The following is a 19163-nucleotide window of genomic DNA, read 5'->3' as shown; positions in this document are numbered from 1 at the left end:
GCATTAGGAGGAGCCCAGGGCCAACCGCACCAGCATATGGTCTCACAAGAGGTCTGTGGATCTCATCTCGGTACCTAATGGCAGTCAGGCTACCTCTGGCAAGCACATGGAGGGCTATGTGCCCCCCCCCCCCCCCCCCAAGAAATACCATGCCACACAATTACTGACCCACCGCCAAACCGGCCATGCTGAAGGATTGTGCACGCAGCAGAATGTTCTTGACTGTCACGTGCTCAGTGTGAACCTTCTGTCATCTGTGAAGAGCACAGGGTGCTAGTGGTGAATTTGCCAATCTTGTTCTCTGGTAAATACCAAACGTCCTGCATGGTGTTGGACTGTAAGCACAACCCCCACCACCCATGGAGGTCGGGCCCTCATGGAGTCTGTTTCTGACAGACACATGCACATTTGTGGCCTGCTGGAAGTCCTTTTGCAGGGCTCCTCCTTGCACAAAGGTGGAGGTAGCGGTGCTGCTGGGTTGTTGCCCTCCTTCAGCCTCGTCCACGTTTCCTGATGTACTGACCTGTCTCCTGGTAGCGCCTCCATGCTCTGGACACGCTGACAGACAAAGCAAACCTTTTTGCCATAGCTTGCATTTATGTGCCATCCTGGATGAGCTGCACTACCTGAGCCGTTTGTGTGGGTTGTAGACTCCGTCTCATGCTACCACTAGAGTGAACGCTCTGCCAGCATTCAAAAGTGACCAAAACATCAGCCAGGAAGTATAGGAACTGAGAAGTGGTCTGTGGTCACCACCTGCAGAACCACTTCTTTATTGGCGGTGTCTTTCTAATTGCCTATCATTTCCACCTTTTGTCTGTTCCATTTGCCCAACAGCATGTTAAATTGATTGTCAATCAGTGTTCTTCCTGAGTGGACAGTGTGATTTCACAGAAGTGTCATTGACTTGGAGTTACATTGTGGTGTTTTGTGTTCCCTTTATTTTTTTTTGAGCAGTGTATTAGGGGGTGGGGTGGGGAGAGGGCACAGGGGCATTAAGATGGAGGGGAGGGATAATGGCAAAAGGGGGTCAGAGGGGGTAATGGTTATTCCCCTCCCTCTTAATGCCCGTGTGGCATTATTTGCCCCCCTCTCCTCATATGTTAATCTCCTTGTGCCATTACCCCCCCCCCCCCCCTCCTCTGATCCCCTTTTATTGTTATGAAAATAAGTAATTTTATTACTTATTTTGCCTCGGGTACCCCTCGCACGTAAGTTCCGCGTGAATTGACGCATGAGTACCTGCAGATATACTTTCACCCTGTGGTGTACAGTCGCAAAAATTGTTGAGAACCACTGCTCTAGAGGAAGTTGTTTAGTTCTTTTCAATCTGACCAAAGTGCTTTCTGCTGTCACTTTTGTCCCTATCAGGAACTATCCAGGGCAGGAGCAAAACTCAACGACTCTGGACACTTCCCCATGCAGACAGATGTGGCAGCACAGCACTAGTCAGACTGGAAAGAAGTACACAGCTCTCTGTAGTGCACTGCAGCAGTACTGGAAGGCTTAAGAGAAAAGAAATCTGCATAACTTTCTGGAACCAGTTGACTGGAGGAAAACCATGTTTTGAAGAGTACTCTATGAGAAGCTGGCATGACTACTTGAGTGTCTGCTCTTTTTTGTACAGTGTGGGTAGTTTGTCATCTGTGCATGAGCCTATGGTGCTCACATAGAGGCAGATTCACTTGAATAAAATAACTTAAATGAGAACACATGATAAAGACGTCTCCATTTTTATAATGTTGAAGCAAAAATAAAAATGGCATAATCTAGTCCCAAATACTCCACTTTATTTGAAGGTGTCTCTCTTCAGATAGTAAGCTGTGGTAGTTTGCAAGAAGCAGCTTCAATAAGTCTTCAGTCATAACCATAGACTCTAGAGATGAGCGAACTTACAGTAAATTCGATTCGTCACGAGCTTCTCGGCTCGGCAGTTGATGACTTATCCTGCATAAATTAGTTCAGCTTTCAGATGCTCCCGTGGGCTGGAAAAGGTGGATGCAGTCCTAGGAGACTTTCCTAGGACTGTATCCACCTTTTCCAGCTGACCCCGGAGCACCTGAAAGCTGAACTCATTTATGCAGGATAAGTCATCAACTGCTGAGCCGAGAAGTTTGTGACGAATCAAATGTACTGTAAGTTCGCTCATATCTAGTCATAACCATAGACTCCCTTTAAATTGATGACAACTTTATTAAAAACTTATGGTGTAGTAACTTATCAAGTTTTAATCTGTAGAGGTCTGAGTGCCTAAACCCTGGCCGATCATGAGACTGAGTTGGTAGAAGCGCATGCTTGGCACTTTCCCTTCTAACTCAGTCATGTGGAGTAGTGTTGCTCGTGAATATTCGCAATTCGAATATTATTCGCGAATATCGCATATTCGCGAATTCGCGAATTTCGCGAATATAGCGCTATATATTCGTAATTACGAATATTCGTTTTTTTTTCTTTTTTTTTTTGTTTTTTTTTTCTTCACAGTACACATCACAGTGATCACCCCTCTCTGCTTCCAGCTTGTGTGGTGTAAAGAAGGCTGTAATACTACTGTGTGAGACTGGCGTGCGAAACTTCGCATATGCGAAAATTAGCATATGCTAATTTTCGCATATGCGAATTTCCACATATGCTAATTTTCGCATGCACGTATTTTCGCATACGCGAAAATAAAACGAGGATATAACGAATATGCGAATATTCGCGAATATATGACGAATATTCGTCCATATATTCGCGAATATTCGCGAATTCGAATATGGCCTATGCCGCTCAACACTAATGTGGAGTCCATCTGGATGGTTTTAGAATGTAAGTCTATAGGACCGTCCAGGTTCCGTAGACAGACATATGGAGAGGAGTATCTGTGAGCTGCTTTGCCCACTTGTTCTCTATTTATACTTTTTTTTTTTTTTGGGAGGGGGGGGGGGGGTCATTATTGGACTCCTGAACTGTGTATATAATAGAATGACCAGAAGTGACCAACCACCATTTGTTGTAGGAAACTATCCAGGTTATGGCATGATATATAGTGTAGTCACTACAGGCAGGCAAGAGTCCGTCAAACCATGCAGTGGGGCAAAAATTGCAGAAGTGTTGGCTCTGTAAATGGTGGACTGTTGTGTAGCTGTATTATAGTATTGGAATTACTGGAACATTGGATAGGATTGTTCTTGACGTGGTTTCAAAATCCACAACAGACTGGCGATCAATAAAAGAGAAAGGACTCCTACTACAATAGACAGTGCTAAAATGGTTCCATCTGCAAAGAAAAGAGCAGGGAGATTAAAACATATTCCAAAAACACACTCACCTTGATGTCCCATCAAGAAACCACTATGGGAACTCCTTTAACACCTTAATGTTACATTCAGACGAGCGGATTTACAGCGCGTATTTCACAGCGCATCCGCCGCTGAAGGACCTCTGTATGCTGCCTTTACATGTGCCTGCTCAGAGTGGCAATACGCCGCTACGAGCAGACACACTGCGGTGTGCGAGTCGCGGCACACATGCGCAGTATACTCGCACAATCGCGGCAGCTCTCGGCCTAGCTTATAGAGCAGGGGGAGCAGCCGCGATGTGTGCGAGTACACTGCGCATGCATGGCGACTCGCTTATCGCTTCAGTGTGTCTGCACGTAGCGGCGTATTGCCACTCTGAGCAGGCACATTTAAAGGCACCATACAGAGGTCCTTCAGATCCACAGTGTAATATACGCTGTAAATCCGCTCGTCTGAACGTACCCTAATGGTCTGAGTTTTAATGGAGTTCTCAACTATGATTTCTTGTTAGAAGTGGCAGATTATAATTTGGCTGATCACACATATATATAAGTACTAAAGTTCAGAGGGAGAATGTAACCACAGCATTAAAGAGGTACTCCGCTGCTCAGCGTTTGGAACAAACTGTTGTGAACGCTGAGCAGCGGAGTACCCCTTTAACCTTATTAATGTCAGATCTGCTCCCTCCCCATCGCTTAGTCTTTACCAGGGATAGTCAACTGACGGACCGTGGTTGCCAGTCATCTGCACCGCCTGCCGGCTCTCCCCTCATTCATTTTAAGACACCAATACAAATAAAAGAAACAGGAGCTGTTCCCTGCCTGGCACTACTTCTATGATGTATGTATATACATCGCACCGTGTTTGTTAATATTTGGGGGTCCAGCGTGTGGCAGTATCCAGGTCTGACAGGGAACAGTAGAATTAAATCCTCTGAACTTTAGTTACTTGTTTACCCTGTCACTTATAATGTTCTACTACAGGCATTGCTTGTTTCTGTCATGGCACTGTGGCTGCTAGGTGTGGACCAGGCTTTAGTGTCCATCTCGGACCTTCACCAGATGGCAGATTTTTTAAATCAACAGGTACCAGAAAGTTAAACAGATTTGTAAATTCATTCTTTTAAAAAATCTTAATCCTTCCAGTACTTATTAGCTGCTGAATACTACAGAAGAAATTATTTTCTTTTTGGAACACAGAGCTCTCTGCTGACATCTCTGTCCATTTTAGGAACTGTCCAGAGTAGGAGAAAAACCCCATAGCAAACATATGCTGCTCTGGACAGTTCCTAAAATGGACAGAGATGTCAGCAGAGAGCTCTGTGTTCCAAAAAGAAAATAATTTCTTCTGTAGTATTCTAGACACCCCTAGACAACTTATCCCCTATCCAAAGGATAGGGCATGAGATGTCTGATCATGGGGTCCTGCTGCTGGGACCCCCGATCTCTGTGCAGCACCCGGCGTTCGTTTAGAACGCTGGGAGCTGGGGTTGGGGTCTTGATGACATCCCACGCCCCCTCCTGATGTCAAGACATGCCCTCCTTAATGCAAGACTATAGGAGGGGGCATGGTGGCAGCCACGCCCCCTCCCATAGACTTGCATTGAGGGGGCATGGTCGTGACATCATGACTCCGCCACCCGCTTCAAGCGTTCGGAAAAAAATGTTCCGAACGCTGGGACAGCAAAGTACCCCTTCAAGACAGACTTTCCGCCTCTTTAATTCGCATGTGAGATTTCCCTAAGAGATTTTATTTAAGTTGGTTTTCTGGGTCTTTTTGCTTGGTGACTGATCAGTGGGGTGCTGACACCCGCCACCCCTGCCGATCAATTGTTTGGGTAACTGCCTCATGTCTTTTTTAGTATATATTTGTATTCCCCATGATCTAACAATTTTGGGACATTTTCGTCTTATGACCATGATGGAGGATTTTAAAAATTTGTCTTTGTTGCCCATAATAACCAATCACAATGCAGCTTTAATTTTTCAAGCATAGCATGCTGTGCAGTGACTGGTTGCTATAAGCAGTAAGGGCCGTTTTATAGATCTCCCTGTAGGTGTGGCGTCATTCCTCTGTTGTTCCTCTTGGAAATCAGTTGGAACTGGGTGTTACCGTTTCTCCTTGAAAGTGGGATTCTATCCTAGCGTACTTTGACACTATTATCAAAGAAAAGGTAGAATCCCAGTTGCCCATACAGTCATATATTTTTTAGATAATTAATTTAGCATTTGGGTAATTGGAAACATGGAGCCTTTAGGGTGTCACCTCTTATAAGAATTAGTTCCACTTAATTCAGTGTTACCTGTTTTTCGCGATGGTTCCTGGATTTGGCATTCCTTCCACCAGTCCTGAGGGATGACTGGTACCATTAGCTGAGAGAAGAGCCGCAATGGGCAAGGAGATCTACATCCAGGCACCACTAATTCATAGGGTTCCTTCTTGGATTCATTCCGATAGTACATTCCAACACTGTAAGTGCTAGGAGAAAATAGGTCCTATTTATACATGATACACAGCACAGTTAATCCATGCAGTCATAGCTGCCCTTCTCTAGTCTTCCTAAAAGGGAATCTCTGTGTCGTTTACCTCTAGGCGAGATGAAGAAAATACTGCTCTCCCGCCGCTCAGCTGTTGGTTGTCCTGTTCTGGTTGATAAAGGTAAATACCAAGGCGGACCAGAACAGAACAACCCACAGCTGAGCGCCAGGAGAGCAGTATTTTCTTCACCTCGTCTAGAGGTAATCGACACAGACCTACCACCTGGGGCCTACCACCCCGTACCTACCACCTGGGGCCACGGACACTGCTTGGCAGCATCGTTGTATTACCAGTCACTATTAGTGACAAGAAAGCCAGAAATGGCGATGTACTCGTAGCGCAACGCTAAAAGGTGAGCAAGTTTCTTTCACCTCATAAATATCATCTGTTGGGGTTAATTGCACATTGTTGCGCTTTTTTGTTCCATTTTTCTCTCTCCCTGCATAAAAGGGAATCTCCACATGATGTTTCCAAGAATTTGATCAAATAAAACCGCTTTGACACGGATGTATTGGAAAAAAAAAAGAAGGTTTATTCCTTCAGCATGCAATGCACGACGCGTTTCGAGGGGCGGGACCCCCTCTTCGTCAGCCTTAGCCTGACGAAGAGGGGGTCCCAGCCCCTCGAAACGCGTCGCTGCATTGCATGCTGAAAGAATAAACCTTTTTTTTCCTCCAATACATCCGTGTCAAAGCGGTTTTATTTTATCAAGTTCTTGGAAACATCAGTACACCTGTGACGGAGTACATCTGTGACGGAGGTGAGCGCCTATAGAAGCACTTATTTTTCCTCGGGACCATGGGACCGATGTTCTTCCATTTCTGTAATGGGTGCTGTGGACAGACGACAGGGGCGTTCCGGGACAGCTGTTTTGTGCTTCAATGCGCACTTCCTCTACCCAGCACACGGCGTCAAGGTATTTAGGTACGTATATAAATCCCCTGACCATACTGGTAGTCATAGGTACACAGATACACATAAAAACACAAAATGTAACAAATTACATTAATAAACATGTGGGCAAGTCCATTACATGTATATTTATTGGTATCAGACAACTGGGCACGGAGCCCATAGGTTTTTTTGCCCACATAAAGAAGACTCCCATGGAGGTAATTGTAATGTTCTAAACTTTGCTGGCATGGAAAGGGTTAAAACCCCTAGAGATGGAGAAGCGTGTTGGATAATAAAGCTCAATGCGCTCGCCCCTATTGGTCTTAATGACTCAAACGATGTTCATAATGATCAGTGTAATCTGTTAGCTTTGTGTTTGAATGTCTATGTATGTATCTACTGCATTTTTTTTTTCGTGTGGATGTTTCATATGTATATTACTGTAGAGCTCCACCATAGGTGTCCATATCATTTAACATTTCTCCTATGAAAGTGTAGATAGTGACTGGAGACCTAGTGCTGGTATCTTCTGTGTTTGCTAAAAGGCAGTGTCAGCTATGTACCAGGTATGAAGCTGCAGATCCTGAAACATAGGTGCCAGGGGGATAAAATTAACCATTTCTTTCGTTTTTTTTGATCGATGTCTGTAAATTTATAAAATGCCTTTTTTGTTAGCAGCTAAAGACTCAAATTGGTAGAGCTGAGCTGTAGCATTACCTCCTCCTCCCCCCTCCTGTCCTGCTTTGACTGACTGACATACAAGGCTTGAAGCCCAGCCCTGTACATCAATCATGCAGGGCAGGGTGGGGGAGGGAGGTGATGCTGCTGCAGCTCAGCCCTACCTGTTTGACTCTTCAGCTCTGGGAGTTGCATCATCTGTAAGTCCACAATTTGAAAACCACTGTCAGAGGATGTTAAGGTGGGCGACAGCTTTCTCACTAGGTCTCCCCATACACATGACCGTTTAGTACAGCCCATTGTTTATTTTTTCTAAATTAAAAGAGAGGAGGGGTGGGCCCTTACCAGACAGCTCTGGTGACAGCTTATCAAAAACAAGAGGGTCAGACAGTTGAAAATCAACATGCTCAATCCTTTGCATCCTTGATGTCTGTTGGGAGAGATACCCCATACACTTTACAGAGTTGGGAAGGGACATACAAGACTTACCCATCACTTTCCTTGTAAAATTCAAATATGTGACATGATGCATATGGTGGGTGGATTCCACTATAGACTCCCAGTGTTCCTTGCAATGCCAGAATGGTGCTGTCATGCTTAAAATAAGAGTCATCGTGTCAGTAATAATAATCAAAGAGGTGTAGCACAGGAGTTAGTAGCTTGTATAAAAAGACCATCCATAGTAATGACACATCACCTGCCCTTAGACACCTGCCCTATAAATCTCTTAAATTCATTAAAAAAATTAAAGGGGTATTCCAGGAAAAAACTTTTTTTTTTTTTTTATGTCATCTGGCTCCACAAAGTTAAATAGATGTGTAAATCACTTCTATTAAAAAAATCTTAATCCTTTCAATAATTATCAGCTGCTGAACTTGAGTTGTTGTTTTCTGTCTGGCAACAGTTCTCTCTGCTGACATCTCTGCTTGTCTCAGGAACTGCACAGAGTAGAAGAGGTTTGCTATGGGGATTTGCTTCTAAACTGGGCGGTTCCCGAGACACATCAGAGAGCACTTAGACAGAAAAGAACAACTCAACTTCAGCAGCTCATAAGTACTGAAAGGATTAAGATTTTTTTAATAGAAGTAATCTATTACAAATCTGTTTAACTTTCTGGAGCCAGTTGATATATAAAAAAAAAGTTTTTTCCTGGATAACCCCATTAACCCCCTGATGATAGTTCCCATGTGTCCATTATATAAGACCATACATTCTAAACAGTGATGCACTTTGTGCAGGACCCTATGACACTAGTCTCAAATACTTACCGCTGAGTACATCACCATTTTTAGGGGGGAAGATTTTCTTATGGTTTCTGTGAAATTCCGAAGAACAGCATCAACAAGAATTCCTTAGGAAAATAAATTATGAGAATTTGTAAAATCATCAAATGGCAACCGGGTTTACACAGTGTAAAATCAAAACCAAAAAGGCAGAAAAATAGGTATAAAAAGCAGTATTTTTTTTTATATCGAATATTCTATTAAAGGGGTACTCCGCTGCCCTGCTTCCGGAGCTCCGCTCCCCAGCGTCCAGAAGTTTATTGTTCTGAACGCTATGTGCGGGCTTCCGTGTTCAGGGCCGCCCCTCGTGGTGTCGCGCCCCCTTCCCATAGACTTTTGTTGAGGGGGTGGGCGTGACGTCACGAGGGGCGGCCCTGAACACGGAAGCCCGCACACATCCTTCGGAATAATAAAATTCTGGACACTGGAGAGCGGAGCTCCGGAAGCAGGGCAGCGGAATACCCCTTTAAAGTCTATGGGAAAGCATCCGTCACTGCACACAATGAGGGAGATTTACTAAAGGCTCTGAGCTAGGTGAAAATTGTCCCTAAGGTCGCATGTGGGGAAGGTGCGCCCCCCTAGCCTAAACACCTGTGACACCTTCCTGCCCCCCTAGCCTAAACACCTGTAACACCTTCCTACCCCCCTAGCCTAAAAGATGCAAAATGCCCAAAGTCGCACTAAGAATCTGTTTTTTTTTGTGCAAACGATCAGACTTTTGGCAGTCTGCACCTCTTCTGCAGCTGAATACATCTTCCCCCTTGAGTAGTGAGGGGGTACACCTTTATGTTAAACAGCCCACTGTAATTAAAAGTGACAGGGACCATGCCCCCTTTTCTAGCAGAGCCTCTCTAGGTCACACCCCCTTCCCTGCATAGCTTGGCCCCCCCTTTCTCTCACATTCACCAATGTTACACGTCGTTTCCTAAATGGAAGTGAATGCTTATAGGGTGAGTGCCGCTTCTACATGACTGAAAATACCTCTCACAAAACATTTTCACAAGCTGATCATCCCTTTTGATTGTCAGTTAAATGCATTCCAGATGTTTGAGCGTTTCTACATTTGTAGGGATAAATACATTGATATATGTTTTAAAAACTATATAAAAACACATTTCATAGAATAAGATGTTTTCTTTTGTACATTTGTAAAGTTAAATACAATTTACAGGAATAAAGAGCTGTAGCAGAGTGAAAGGCATAAATGATAGCTGTATGTAATTATATGGGTTCTAGTCTAACAGCTAAATTCTTTCCATGTGTATATGGTAGATAAAAATTTACATAGAAACTATTCTGCTAACTTCTTTTCAGGTGATTTTTAATCACAGAGTATACTGAATAGTGTGTATGTGTTAGATGTAAGTATTTATGCCTCCTAATATTGTGACCCATCAGCCATAACCTTATTACCACCTCCTAATATTGTGTCCCATCAGCCATACCATTATTATCACCTCCTAATATTGTGACCCATCATCCATAACATTATTACCACCTCCTAATATGTTACATCAGCCATAACATCAATACCACCATCTAATGTTTCGTCAGCCATAACATTAATACCACTCTCCAATATTGAGTCCCATGAGCCATAACATTAATACCACTCTCTAATATTGAGTCCCATCAGCCATAACATTAATACCAATGCCTAATATTGTGTCCCACGAGCCATAACATTAATACCAATGCCTAATAGTGTCCCATCATCCATAACATTAATACTGCTGCCTAATATTGTGTCCCATCATCCATAACATTAATACCAACACCTAATATTGTGTCCCATCAGCCATGACATTAAAGGGGTACTCCGGTGAAAACCTTTTTTCTTTTAAATCAACTGGTGCCAGAAAGTTAAATATATTTGTAAATGACTTCTATTAAAAAATCTTAATCCTTCCAGTACTTATTAGCTGTTGAATGCTACAGAGGAAATTCCTTTCTTTTTGGAACACTGATGACATCACGAGCACAGTGCTCTCTGCTGACATCTCTGTCCATTTTAGCAACCGTGCATAGCAGATGTATGCTAAGGGCAGCATGGTGGCTTAGTGGTTAGCACTGCTAACTTGGGTTCAAATCCCACTAAGGACAACAATGAATAAAGAAATATTATTATTATAATAATAATAATGTCAGCAAAGAGCACTGTGCTCGTGATATCATCAGAGAGCATTCCAAAAAGAAAAGACTTTCCTCTGTAGTATTCAGCAGCTAATAAGTACAGGAAGGATTAAGATTTTTTAATAGAAGTAATTTACAAATCTGTTTAACTTTCCGGAGCCAGTTGATTTAAAAGAAAAAAGGTTTTCACCGGAGTACCCCTTTAATACCAATGCCTAATAGTGTCCCATCAGCCATAACATTAATACCAATGCCTAATAGTGTCCCATCAGCCATGACATTATTACCACCCTCTAATATTATGTCCCTTCAGCCATAATATTAATACCAATGCCTCTTGTCTTTTTTCAAACTTACAAACTTTTACTATGTGGCCCTTTGGAGCATTAGGGGTTTTGTTTTCTTTCTTTGTAAACCATGATATTCTCAAAGTTCACAACTTAGAGTTACAGCTATTTTACACCCCATCTATAAATGCTTTAGGTACTGTATACATGGCAAAGATGCAGGAAAATGTTACCCCCAATAATATACAGGCTGGGCCTTTTATTTGGATACACCTTAATAAAATGGGAATGGTTGGTGATATTAACTTCCTGTTTGTGGCATATTAGTATATGTGAGGGGGGAACCTTTTCAAGATGGGTGGTGACCATGGCGGCCATTTTGAAGCGGGCCATTTTGAATCCAACTTTAGATTTTCCAATAGGGAGAGGGTCATGTGACACATCAAACTTATTGGTAATTTCACAAGAAAAACAATGATGTGCTTGGTTTTAACGTAACTTTATTCTTTCATGAGTTAATTACAAGTTTCTGACCACTTATAAAATGTGTTCAATGTGCTGCCCATTGTGTTGGATTGTCAATGCAACGCTCTTCTCCCACTCTTTACACACCGATAGCAACACCGCAGGAGAAATGCTAGCACAGGCTTCCAGTATCCATAGTTTCAGGTGCTACACATCCCGTATCTTCACAGCATAGACAATTGCCTTCAGATGACCCCAAAGATAAAAGTCTAAGGGGGTCAGATCGACATACCTTGCGGGCCATTCAACTGGCCCACGACAACCAATCCACTTTCCAGGAAACTGTTTACCTAGGAATGCTCGGACCTGACACCCATAATGTCGTGGTGCACCATCTTGCTATGGGTGTCAGGTCCGAGCATTCCTAGATGAACAGTTTCCTGGAAAGTGGATTGGTCGTCGTGGCCAGTTGAATGGCCCCCAAGGTCTCCCGATCTGACCCCCTTAGACTTTTATCTTTGGGGTCATCTGAAGGCAATTGTCTATGCTGTGAAGATACGAGATGTGCAGCACCTGAAACTACGGATACTGGAAGCCTGTGCTAGCATTTCTCCTGCGGTGTATATAGTAGTATATAGCAGTGTATACGGATACTGGAAGCCTGTGCTAGCATTTCTCCTGCGGTGTTGCTATCAGTGTGTGAAGAGTGGGAGAAGAGGGTTGCATTGACAATCCAACACAATGGGCAGCACGTTGAACACATTTTATAAGTGGTCAGAAACTTGTAAATAACTAATGAAAGAATAAAGTTACGTTAAAACCAAGCACATCATTGTTTTTCTTGTGAAATTCCCAATAAGTCTGATGTGTCACATGACCCTCTTCCTATTGAAAAACAAAAGTTGGATTCAAATTGTCCGACTTCAAAATGGCCACCATGGTCACCACCCATCTTGAAAAGTTTCCCCCTTCACATATACTAATGTGCGTGCCACAAACAGAAAGTTAATATCACCAACCATTCCCATTTTATTAAGGTATATCCATATAAATGGTCAACCCTGTACATAGCAAACAGGTATTGTTCCAAATGTTAGTAAAATAAATATATCCAATCATACAAATATTACTAACATATAAACTAAAAGAAAATACTATATTGATGATGTTATATAATTATAATACATAAATTATTCCATTTATTATTATCAGTGACAGTAATAATAATAACAGGACATGTATGAACACATAGTAAATACTAGAGTAGATGTATTTTAGGCTTCTGAGTCAAAGTTTTTACATGAACAGCTCCCATTCATTTTATATAAAGCTTAATTTTATACAATAAAAGGGTTGCTAGAGAACACAAGTAAGTAACAGACAAAATCTGAGGTCTAGATCTCATCTCTAAGAATTATACAAGCTCACATTCTATAATGAAGCCACTACCAACGTAATTGCCTGGCAGTGATGAAAATCATGGTATATTCTTACGCTCCCGATAACATGTAATGTTCTGATGAATTGTAAGGTTACACATGTTCATTGTAGAAATCTATGTCAGGCGGGGTCAATTCAAACATTCAAAGCCTGAGAGCGTGTGTTTTAGTTGTAAGCCAAGTAAGCTACATTGCTAGTGTTTGTCATTTTATTGCTGTAGTTTAAAACTCCAATAGTAGAGTTTAATTTCTAAAATAAACATCACATGTAGATGTATAAATACTTACATCTAACATATCCACACTATTCAGTGTATTCTGTAATTAAAAATCACCCGAAAAGAAGTTAGCAGAATAGTTTCTATGTAAATATTTATCTACCATATACACATGGAAAGAATTTAGCTGTTAGACTAGACCCTATATAATTACATACAGATATCATTTAAGCCTTTCACTCTGCTACAGCTCTTAATTCCCTGAAATTGTATTTAACTTTACAAATGTACAAAAGAAAACATCTTATTCTATGAAATGTGTTTGAGATGTTTCAAAAACGATATAAAATGTATTTATCCCTACAAATTTAGAAACGCTCAAACATCTGGAATGCATTTAACTGACAGTCAAAAGGAATGATCAGCTTGTGAAATTTTTTTGTGAGAGGTATTTTCAGTCATGTAAAAGCCATCCCCACACTATCAACATTCACTTCCATTTAGGAAACTACGTGTAACGTTGGTGAATGTGGGAGAAAGGGGGGTGAAGCTATGCAGAGAAGGGGGCGTGGCCTAGAGCGGCTCTGCTAGAAAAGGGGGCGTGGTACCTGTCACTTTTAATTACAGTGGGCGGTTTGACATAAAGGTGTACCCCTTCACTACTCCATTCTATAAATTTGCCCTAATGGGGGAATACTTAAACATACTTTTTTTGTGCAGACTGTGCTAGATTTAATGAAAAAGTGATGCAAGACACATTTTCTAAAGAATTTTGCCTTAGTGTTAGTCTTTAAATACTGTATGCTCCCTTATGCGTGACAGACGTTTTCCCATAGACATTCATAGAGCACAATATTAGATAACAAAAACTGTGTTAAAAAAAACAAAACTTTTTCACTGTTGTTTTTTGTTTTTATTTTACAATATGTGAACATAACGCCTAAATACATGTCCAGATGTTTATTAGCAGAATTTATGACTATTTCCAACATTAAAAAGGCAGATCTCCATACTCACTATATGTTTAGCAGTTACCTTCCTTTCTCACTTGCATTAAAGGGGTATTCCAGGAAAAAAACTTTTGTATATATAGGGTGGGCCATTTATATGGATACACCTTAATAAAATAGGAATGGTTGGTGATAGTAACTTCCTGTTTGTGGCACATTAGTATATGTGAGGGGGGAAACTTTTCAAGAAGGGTGGTGACCATGGCGGCCATTTTGAAGTTGGCCATTTTGAATCCAACTTTTGTTTTTTCAATAGGAAGAGGGTCATGTGACACATCAAACTTATTGGGAATTTCAATAGTGGGGCCATTCTTTATCAATGGAAACCTCAAGGCCACTGGATATGCGAAATTGCTACATGATGATGTGTTTCCCTCTTTATGCACTGAAGCTGGCATGTTCCCTGAGTTTTTCCAGCAAGATGGTGCACCACCACATTATGGGTGTCAGGTCCGAGCATTCCTAGATGGACAGTTTCCTGGAAAGTGGATTGGTCGTCGTGGGCCAGTTGAATGGCCCCCAAGGTCTCCCGATCGGACCCCCTTAGACTGGAAGCCTGTGCTAGCATTTCTCCTGCGGTGTTGCTATCAGTGTGTGAAGAGTGGGAGAAGAGGGTTGCACTGACAATCCAACACAATGGGCAGCATATTGAACACATTTTATAAGTGGTCAGAAACTTGTAAATAACTCATGAAAGAATAAAGTTACGTTAAAACCAAGCACATCATTGTTTTTCTTGTGAAATTCCCAATAAGTTTGATGTGTCACATGACCCTCTTCCTATTGAAAAATCTAAAGTTGGATTCAAAATGGCCGACTTCAAAATGGCCGCCATGGTCACCACCCATCTTGAAAAGTTTCCCCCTCACATATACTAATGTGCCACAAACAGGAAGTTAATATCACCAACCATTCCCATTTTATTAAGGTGTATCCATATAAATGGCCCACCCTGTATATCAACTGGCTCCAGAAAGTAAAACAACAGTGCTCTCTGCTGACATCTCTGCCTGTCTCGGGAACTGCACAGAGTAGAAGAGGTTTGCTATGGGGATTTGCTTCTACTCTGGACAGTTCCCGAGACAGGTGTCATCAGAGAGCACTTAGACGGAAAAGAACAACTCAATTTCAGAAGCTCATAAGCACTGAAAGGATTAAGATTTTTTAATAGAAGTAATTTACAAATCTGTTTAACTTTCTGGAGCCAGTTGATTTATTAAAAAAAAGTTTTTCTCCTGGATAACCCAGATATATTCCAGTGAAAAACATTTTTTTTCATATCAACTGGCTCCAGAAAATTAAACAGATTCGTAAATTACTTCTATTAAAAAATCTTAATCCTACCAGTACTTATCAGCTGCTGAAGTTGATTTGTTCTTTTCTGTCTGGCCACAGTGCTCTCTGCTGACACCTCTGTCTGTCTCAGGAACTGTCCAGAGTAGGAGCAAATCCTCATAGCAAACCTCTCCTGCTCTGGACAGTTCCTGAGACAGACAATCTTATCGGAAATGCATTGCTGTCTATGGAGACGTCGCATTCCCGAGCTGTCTGCGAAATGACTGTCTGGACAATGTCTGTCCAGACATTCCGCTGTGTGAACAAAGCCTTACTCTAGAGTTGAGACCCTATAAGGGATTAGCAGAATGCGGATAAAATAGGCCATCCAATGGCCACACAAATTCTCACATTGGCTACCATCAGATAGTGAAGAAAATAAATGTCAGGGCATGCTGGGAGAGGTAGTATTATCACAGATAGAAAGCCACAGGTTGGAGAACACTATTATACATTATACCTTATGGGGGCGATTTATCAAAACCTTTCCAGAGGAAAACATGTCCAGTTGGCCATAGCAACCAATCAGCTCACTTCTTTCACTTTTAGAGGCCTATTTAAAAATGAAAGAAGTGATCTGATTGGTGGCTATGGGCAACTGGGCAAATTTTCCTCTACACAGGTTTTATAAATCTCCCCCTATATGTGCAAATAGAAGCCTATAACTAAGAGGTGGGCTGTAATATATCATGTGTTTCCTGCCCTGAAGGCAGAATATGAAGTATCAATACAAGCGCTTGAATAAGTGTGAGTGGAATCAGGGTACTCCCTATCCTCTGCCCACACAATTCGAGGTAGTCTGTAGGTCCGCGACTTCCTCTAGAGGCCTAATATCAACCATTTATAGTTTGTTATCTGCCCCGATCCCTCCTCTCCATTTAGGTTCCTGTACATGGCCAAGTGGGAGCAGTTCCTGGGTAGGCCTATCTCCTTACAGATGTGGCAGATTATTTGGTCTCAGGAAGCCAAAGCGTCTGCGTGTGTCCAATATAAGGAAAATCATTATAAGATTTTTTCATTGGCATCACGAAGTGCTGCATGATATGTACCCTCACCTGCCCTCTACTTGCTGGCGCTGTGGTCAGGGGGTGGGTTCCCTTCCGCATATATTTTGGAGCTGCCCGGCTTTAACTTCCTTTTGGGAGGTGGTTCACTCTTTAGCTGAATCAGTCCTCGCGGTGGTGATCCCTTTGGATCCCCCGATCTACCTACTGAATATTCTCCGTAAAAAATCTGGGCAAACCGTTGGCCAGACTGTTCTTGCATATTCTTACAGCCGCTAAATGTCTCATTTCTCAGTGGTGGAGACGAGTTGAGGCTTCTACCATTGCAACGCTCAGGGGTAGGGTGGCGGAAGTCAGGCGTATGGAATTTTTTTCAGCGTGTGCGGATCAGACCACTGACCAATTCATTGTTGTGTGGCATCCTTAGGATGCTTATGTAGAGAGTGCTGCGTAGGTGGCCCGTCGGTTTGTGGGCCTGCTGGGGTGGCGTTGGCATGGAATCATCTTTTCTCTTTTTTCCCCTTCCTTTTGCATGTCCTGACTGTCCTCTCGTTGAGTGTTTTGTGGTGTCCTGTCTCGTTGTACTGTCTACTTGGATAGATATCATGACTGCTAGACTATTTCCCGGAAGGCTGGAGGGGAACGATGACTTAGATAGCCCAATGTGCTAGTTTAATGACTGATTGGTTGTTCCCCTACTGCTTTCCTCTTGCCGGTGTGAAGACTTCAGGGCATTGGATTGGTTACTGCTAGCGTACAGTGATCCCCTGACCTACGATGGCCCCGACATATAATAATTTCAACATGTGATGGTCTCTCAGAGGCCATCGAATGTTGAAGGCAGCATCAACATACAATGCTTTTGTATGTCGGGGCCATCGCATAAACATCTATCCAGCAGCGCAGACTGCTTCAGCTGCCGCCGAATACCCGTTTAATGTACCTCGTGTGCTCCAATGAGTGTCACTCACCTGTCCCCGCCGCTCCGGACCATCCTCTTCAGGCTCCTCTGCATGACCGTCGTTCTCCTCCGTCGTCATCACATCACCGCGCACGCTGTCCCATCATCCAATAGGAGCGGCATGCGCAGCGACGTGATGACAGCGATGGAGAGCGAAGATCCAGGGCAGCGGTGATGGTCCGGAGCGGCGGGGACACCCCGGGGACAGCGATGGAGAGCGAAGATTCAGGGCAGTGGTGACGGTCCAGAGCGGCGGGGACATGTGAGTACAACGTTCTATATTATTATTGCATGGATCCCTCAACATACGATGGATTCAAGTAACGATGGTTCATTTGGAACAAATTACTATCATATGTTGAGGGATCACTGTACTGTTATATTACTTATCTCCCATGCTAGTAAGATGTGAGGAATGTTATTTCTCTGTCGCACGTTGTATTTTATTTAACTTGGAGCCGCGTCACCTCATATGTCTCTTTGTTGTGATATGCTCTTAGATTTTATTTTGTCTGCTCTCCCTTGCATCCCTATGTTCTTTTTTTTTAATTTTTGTTGTAAATAAACAGTTAAAAAAAAAAAGTATGAGTGGAACCACACTGGATAACCACTAGGTGTCAGTATAGTGCAAAGTGAACTTTTTAAATGGCACCTACCTCCAGTGAGTCGGGCCTTCTCTGTGGGTTTGTAAAGTGTCATATGGGCTTTAGTATCGAAAGCGGTGAGCTCTTCCAAAGTGTTCAGCACTTCTAGTGTGGCCCATGCAGGAAGACTGAAGTTGTGGGACTTCTACAACCCAAACATAGAATATTACTTCAAGAGACTAACAAAGACATTATAGCAGTGTTCCCCAACCAGTGTGCCTCCTGCTTTTGCAAAACTACAACTCCCAGCATGCCCGGACAGCCAACGGCTGTCCGGGCATGCTGGGAGTTGTAGTTTTGCAACTGCCCGAGGCACACCAGTTAGGAGACACTGCTTTAGAAAAACCTCACACTAAAGCTGCATTCACACCATGTTTGTGCAATACAGTTCTGCGGTTTCAATATGCGTTTTCAATTTGAAGACCATACAGCACATATTGAAAACCATATGCATTGACTCTCCATTAAAGGAGTACTCCGGCGAAAACACACTTTCTCTTACCTGCCAACGAGCCCCCAGAGCTCCGGTACACTCCGGTACAGGTGTTCGGTCCCGGACATCATACGATAATTTCAACATGCGATGGTCTCTCAGAGGCCATCGCATGTTGAAGGCAGCATCAACATACGATGCATTTTAATGTGGGGCCATCGTATAAACGGCTATCCGGCAGCGCAGACTGCTTCAGCTGCCACCGGATCGCCGTTTACGGTGCCCCGTGTGGTCCGGTGATGTCTTTTACCTGTCCTCGGGGCTCCGGCGCGTCCTCTTCGGGATCCCCTCCATCGTCGGCGATCTCCATCGTCGTCATCACGTCGCTGCGCACGCCGTCCCGTCATCCAATAGGAGCGACGTGCGTAGCGACATGATGGCGGCGACAGAGCGCGCAGATGCCGGGGAAGCAGAGGCCTTGCCGGAGCGTCGGGGACACCCCGGGGACGCGGCGACAGTGATGGACGGCGACATCCCGGGCAGCTGTGATGGTCCGGAGC

General features: G+C 43.1%; 1 protein-coding gene across 5 annotated transcripts in view; it reads right to left on the bottom strand.

Moving 5' to 3' along the window:
• Positions 1 to 2917: 2917 nt before the first annotated feature.
• The window catches only part of LOC130294550 (testicular acid phosphatase homolog), a 131794-nt gene continuing 115548 nt past the window's right edge, over positions 2918 to 19163 (bottom strand). For all 5 annotated transcript variants that reach the window (XM_056544526.1, XM_056544529.1, XM_056544525.1 and 2 more), the window contains 5 exons: positions 18183 to 18315; positions 8660 to 8742; positions 7881 to 7987; positions 5584 to 5759; positions 2918 to 3259 (listed from right to left, as the gene is read on the bottom strand). In XM_056544526.1, coding sequence (XP_056400501.1) covers positions 3144 to 3259; positions 5584 to 5759; positions 7881 to 7987; positions 8660 to 8742; positions 18183 to 18315 — 615 coding nt within the window. In that variant the 3' untranslated portion in view covers positions 2918 to 3143. The remainder of the gene's footprint in view (positions 3260 to 5583; positions 5760 to 7880; positions 7988 to 8659; positions 8743 to 18182; positions 18316 to 19163) is intronic.

This window comes from Hyla sarda, chromosome 10, assembly GCF_029499605.1.
Source record: "Hyla sarda isolate aHylSar1 chromosome 10, aHylSar1.hap1, whole genome shotgun sequence".
Lineage (NCBI taxonomy): Eukaryota > Metazoa > Chordata > Amphibia > Anura > Hylidae > Hyla > Hyla sarda.
Note: the sequence above shows the minus strand (reverse complement) of the source record. Positions and strands in the feature narration are given on the sequence as shown.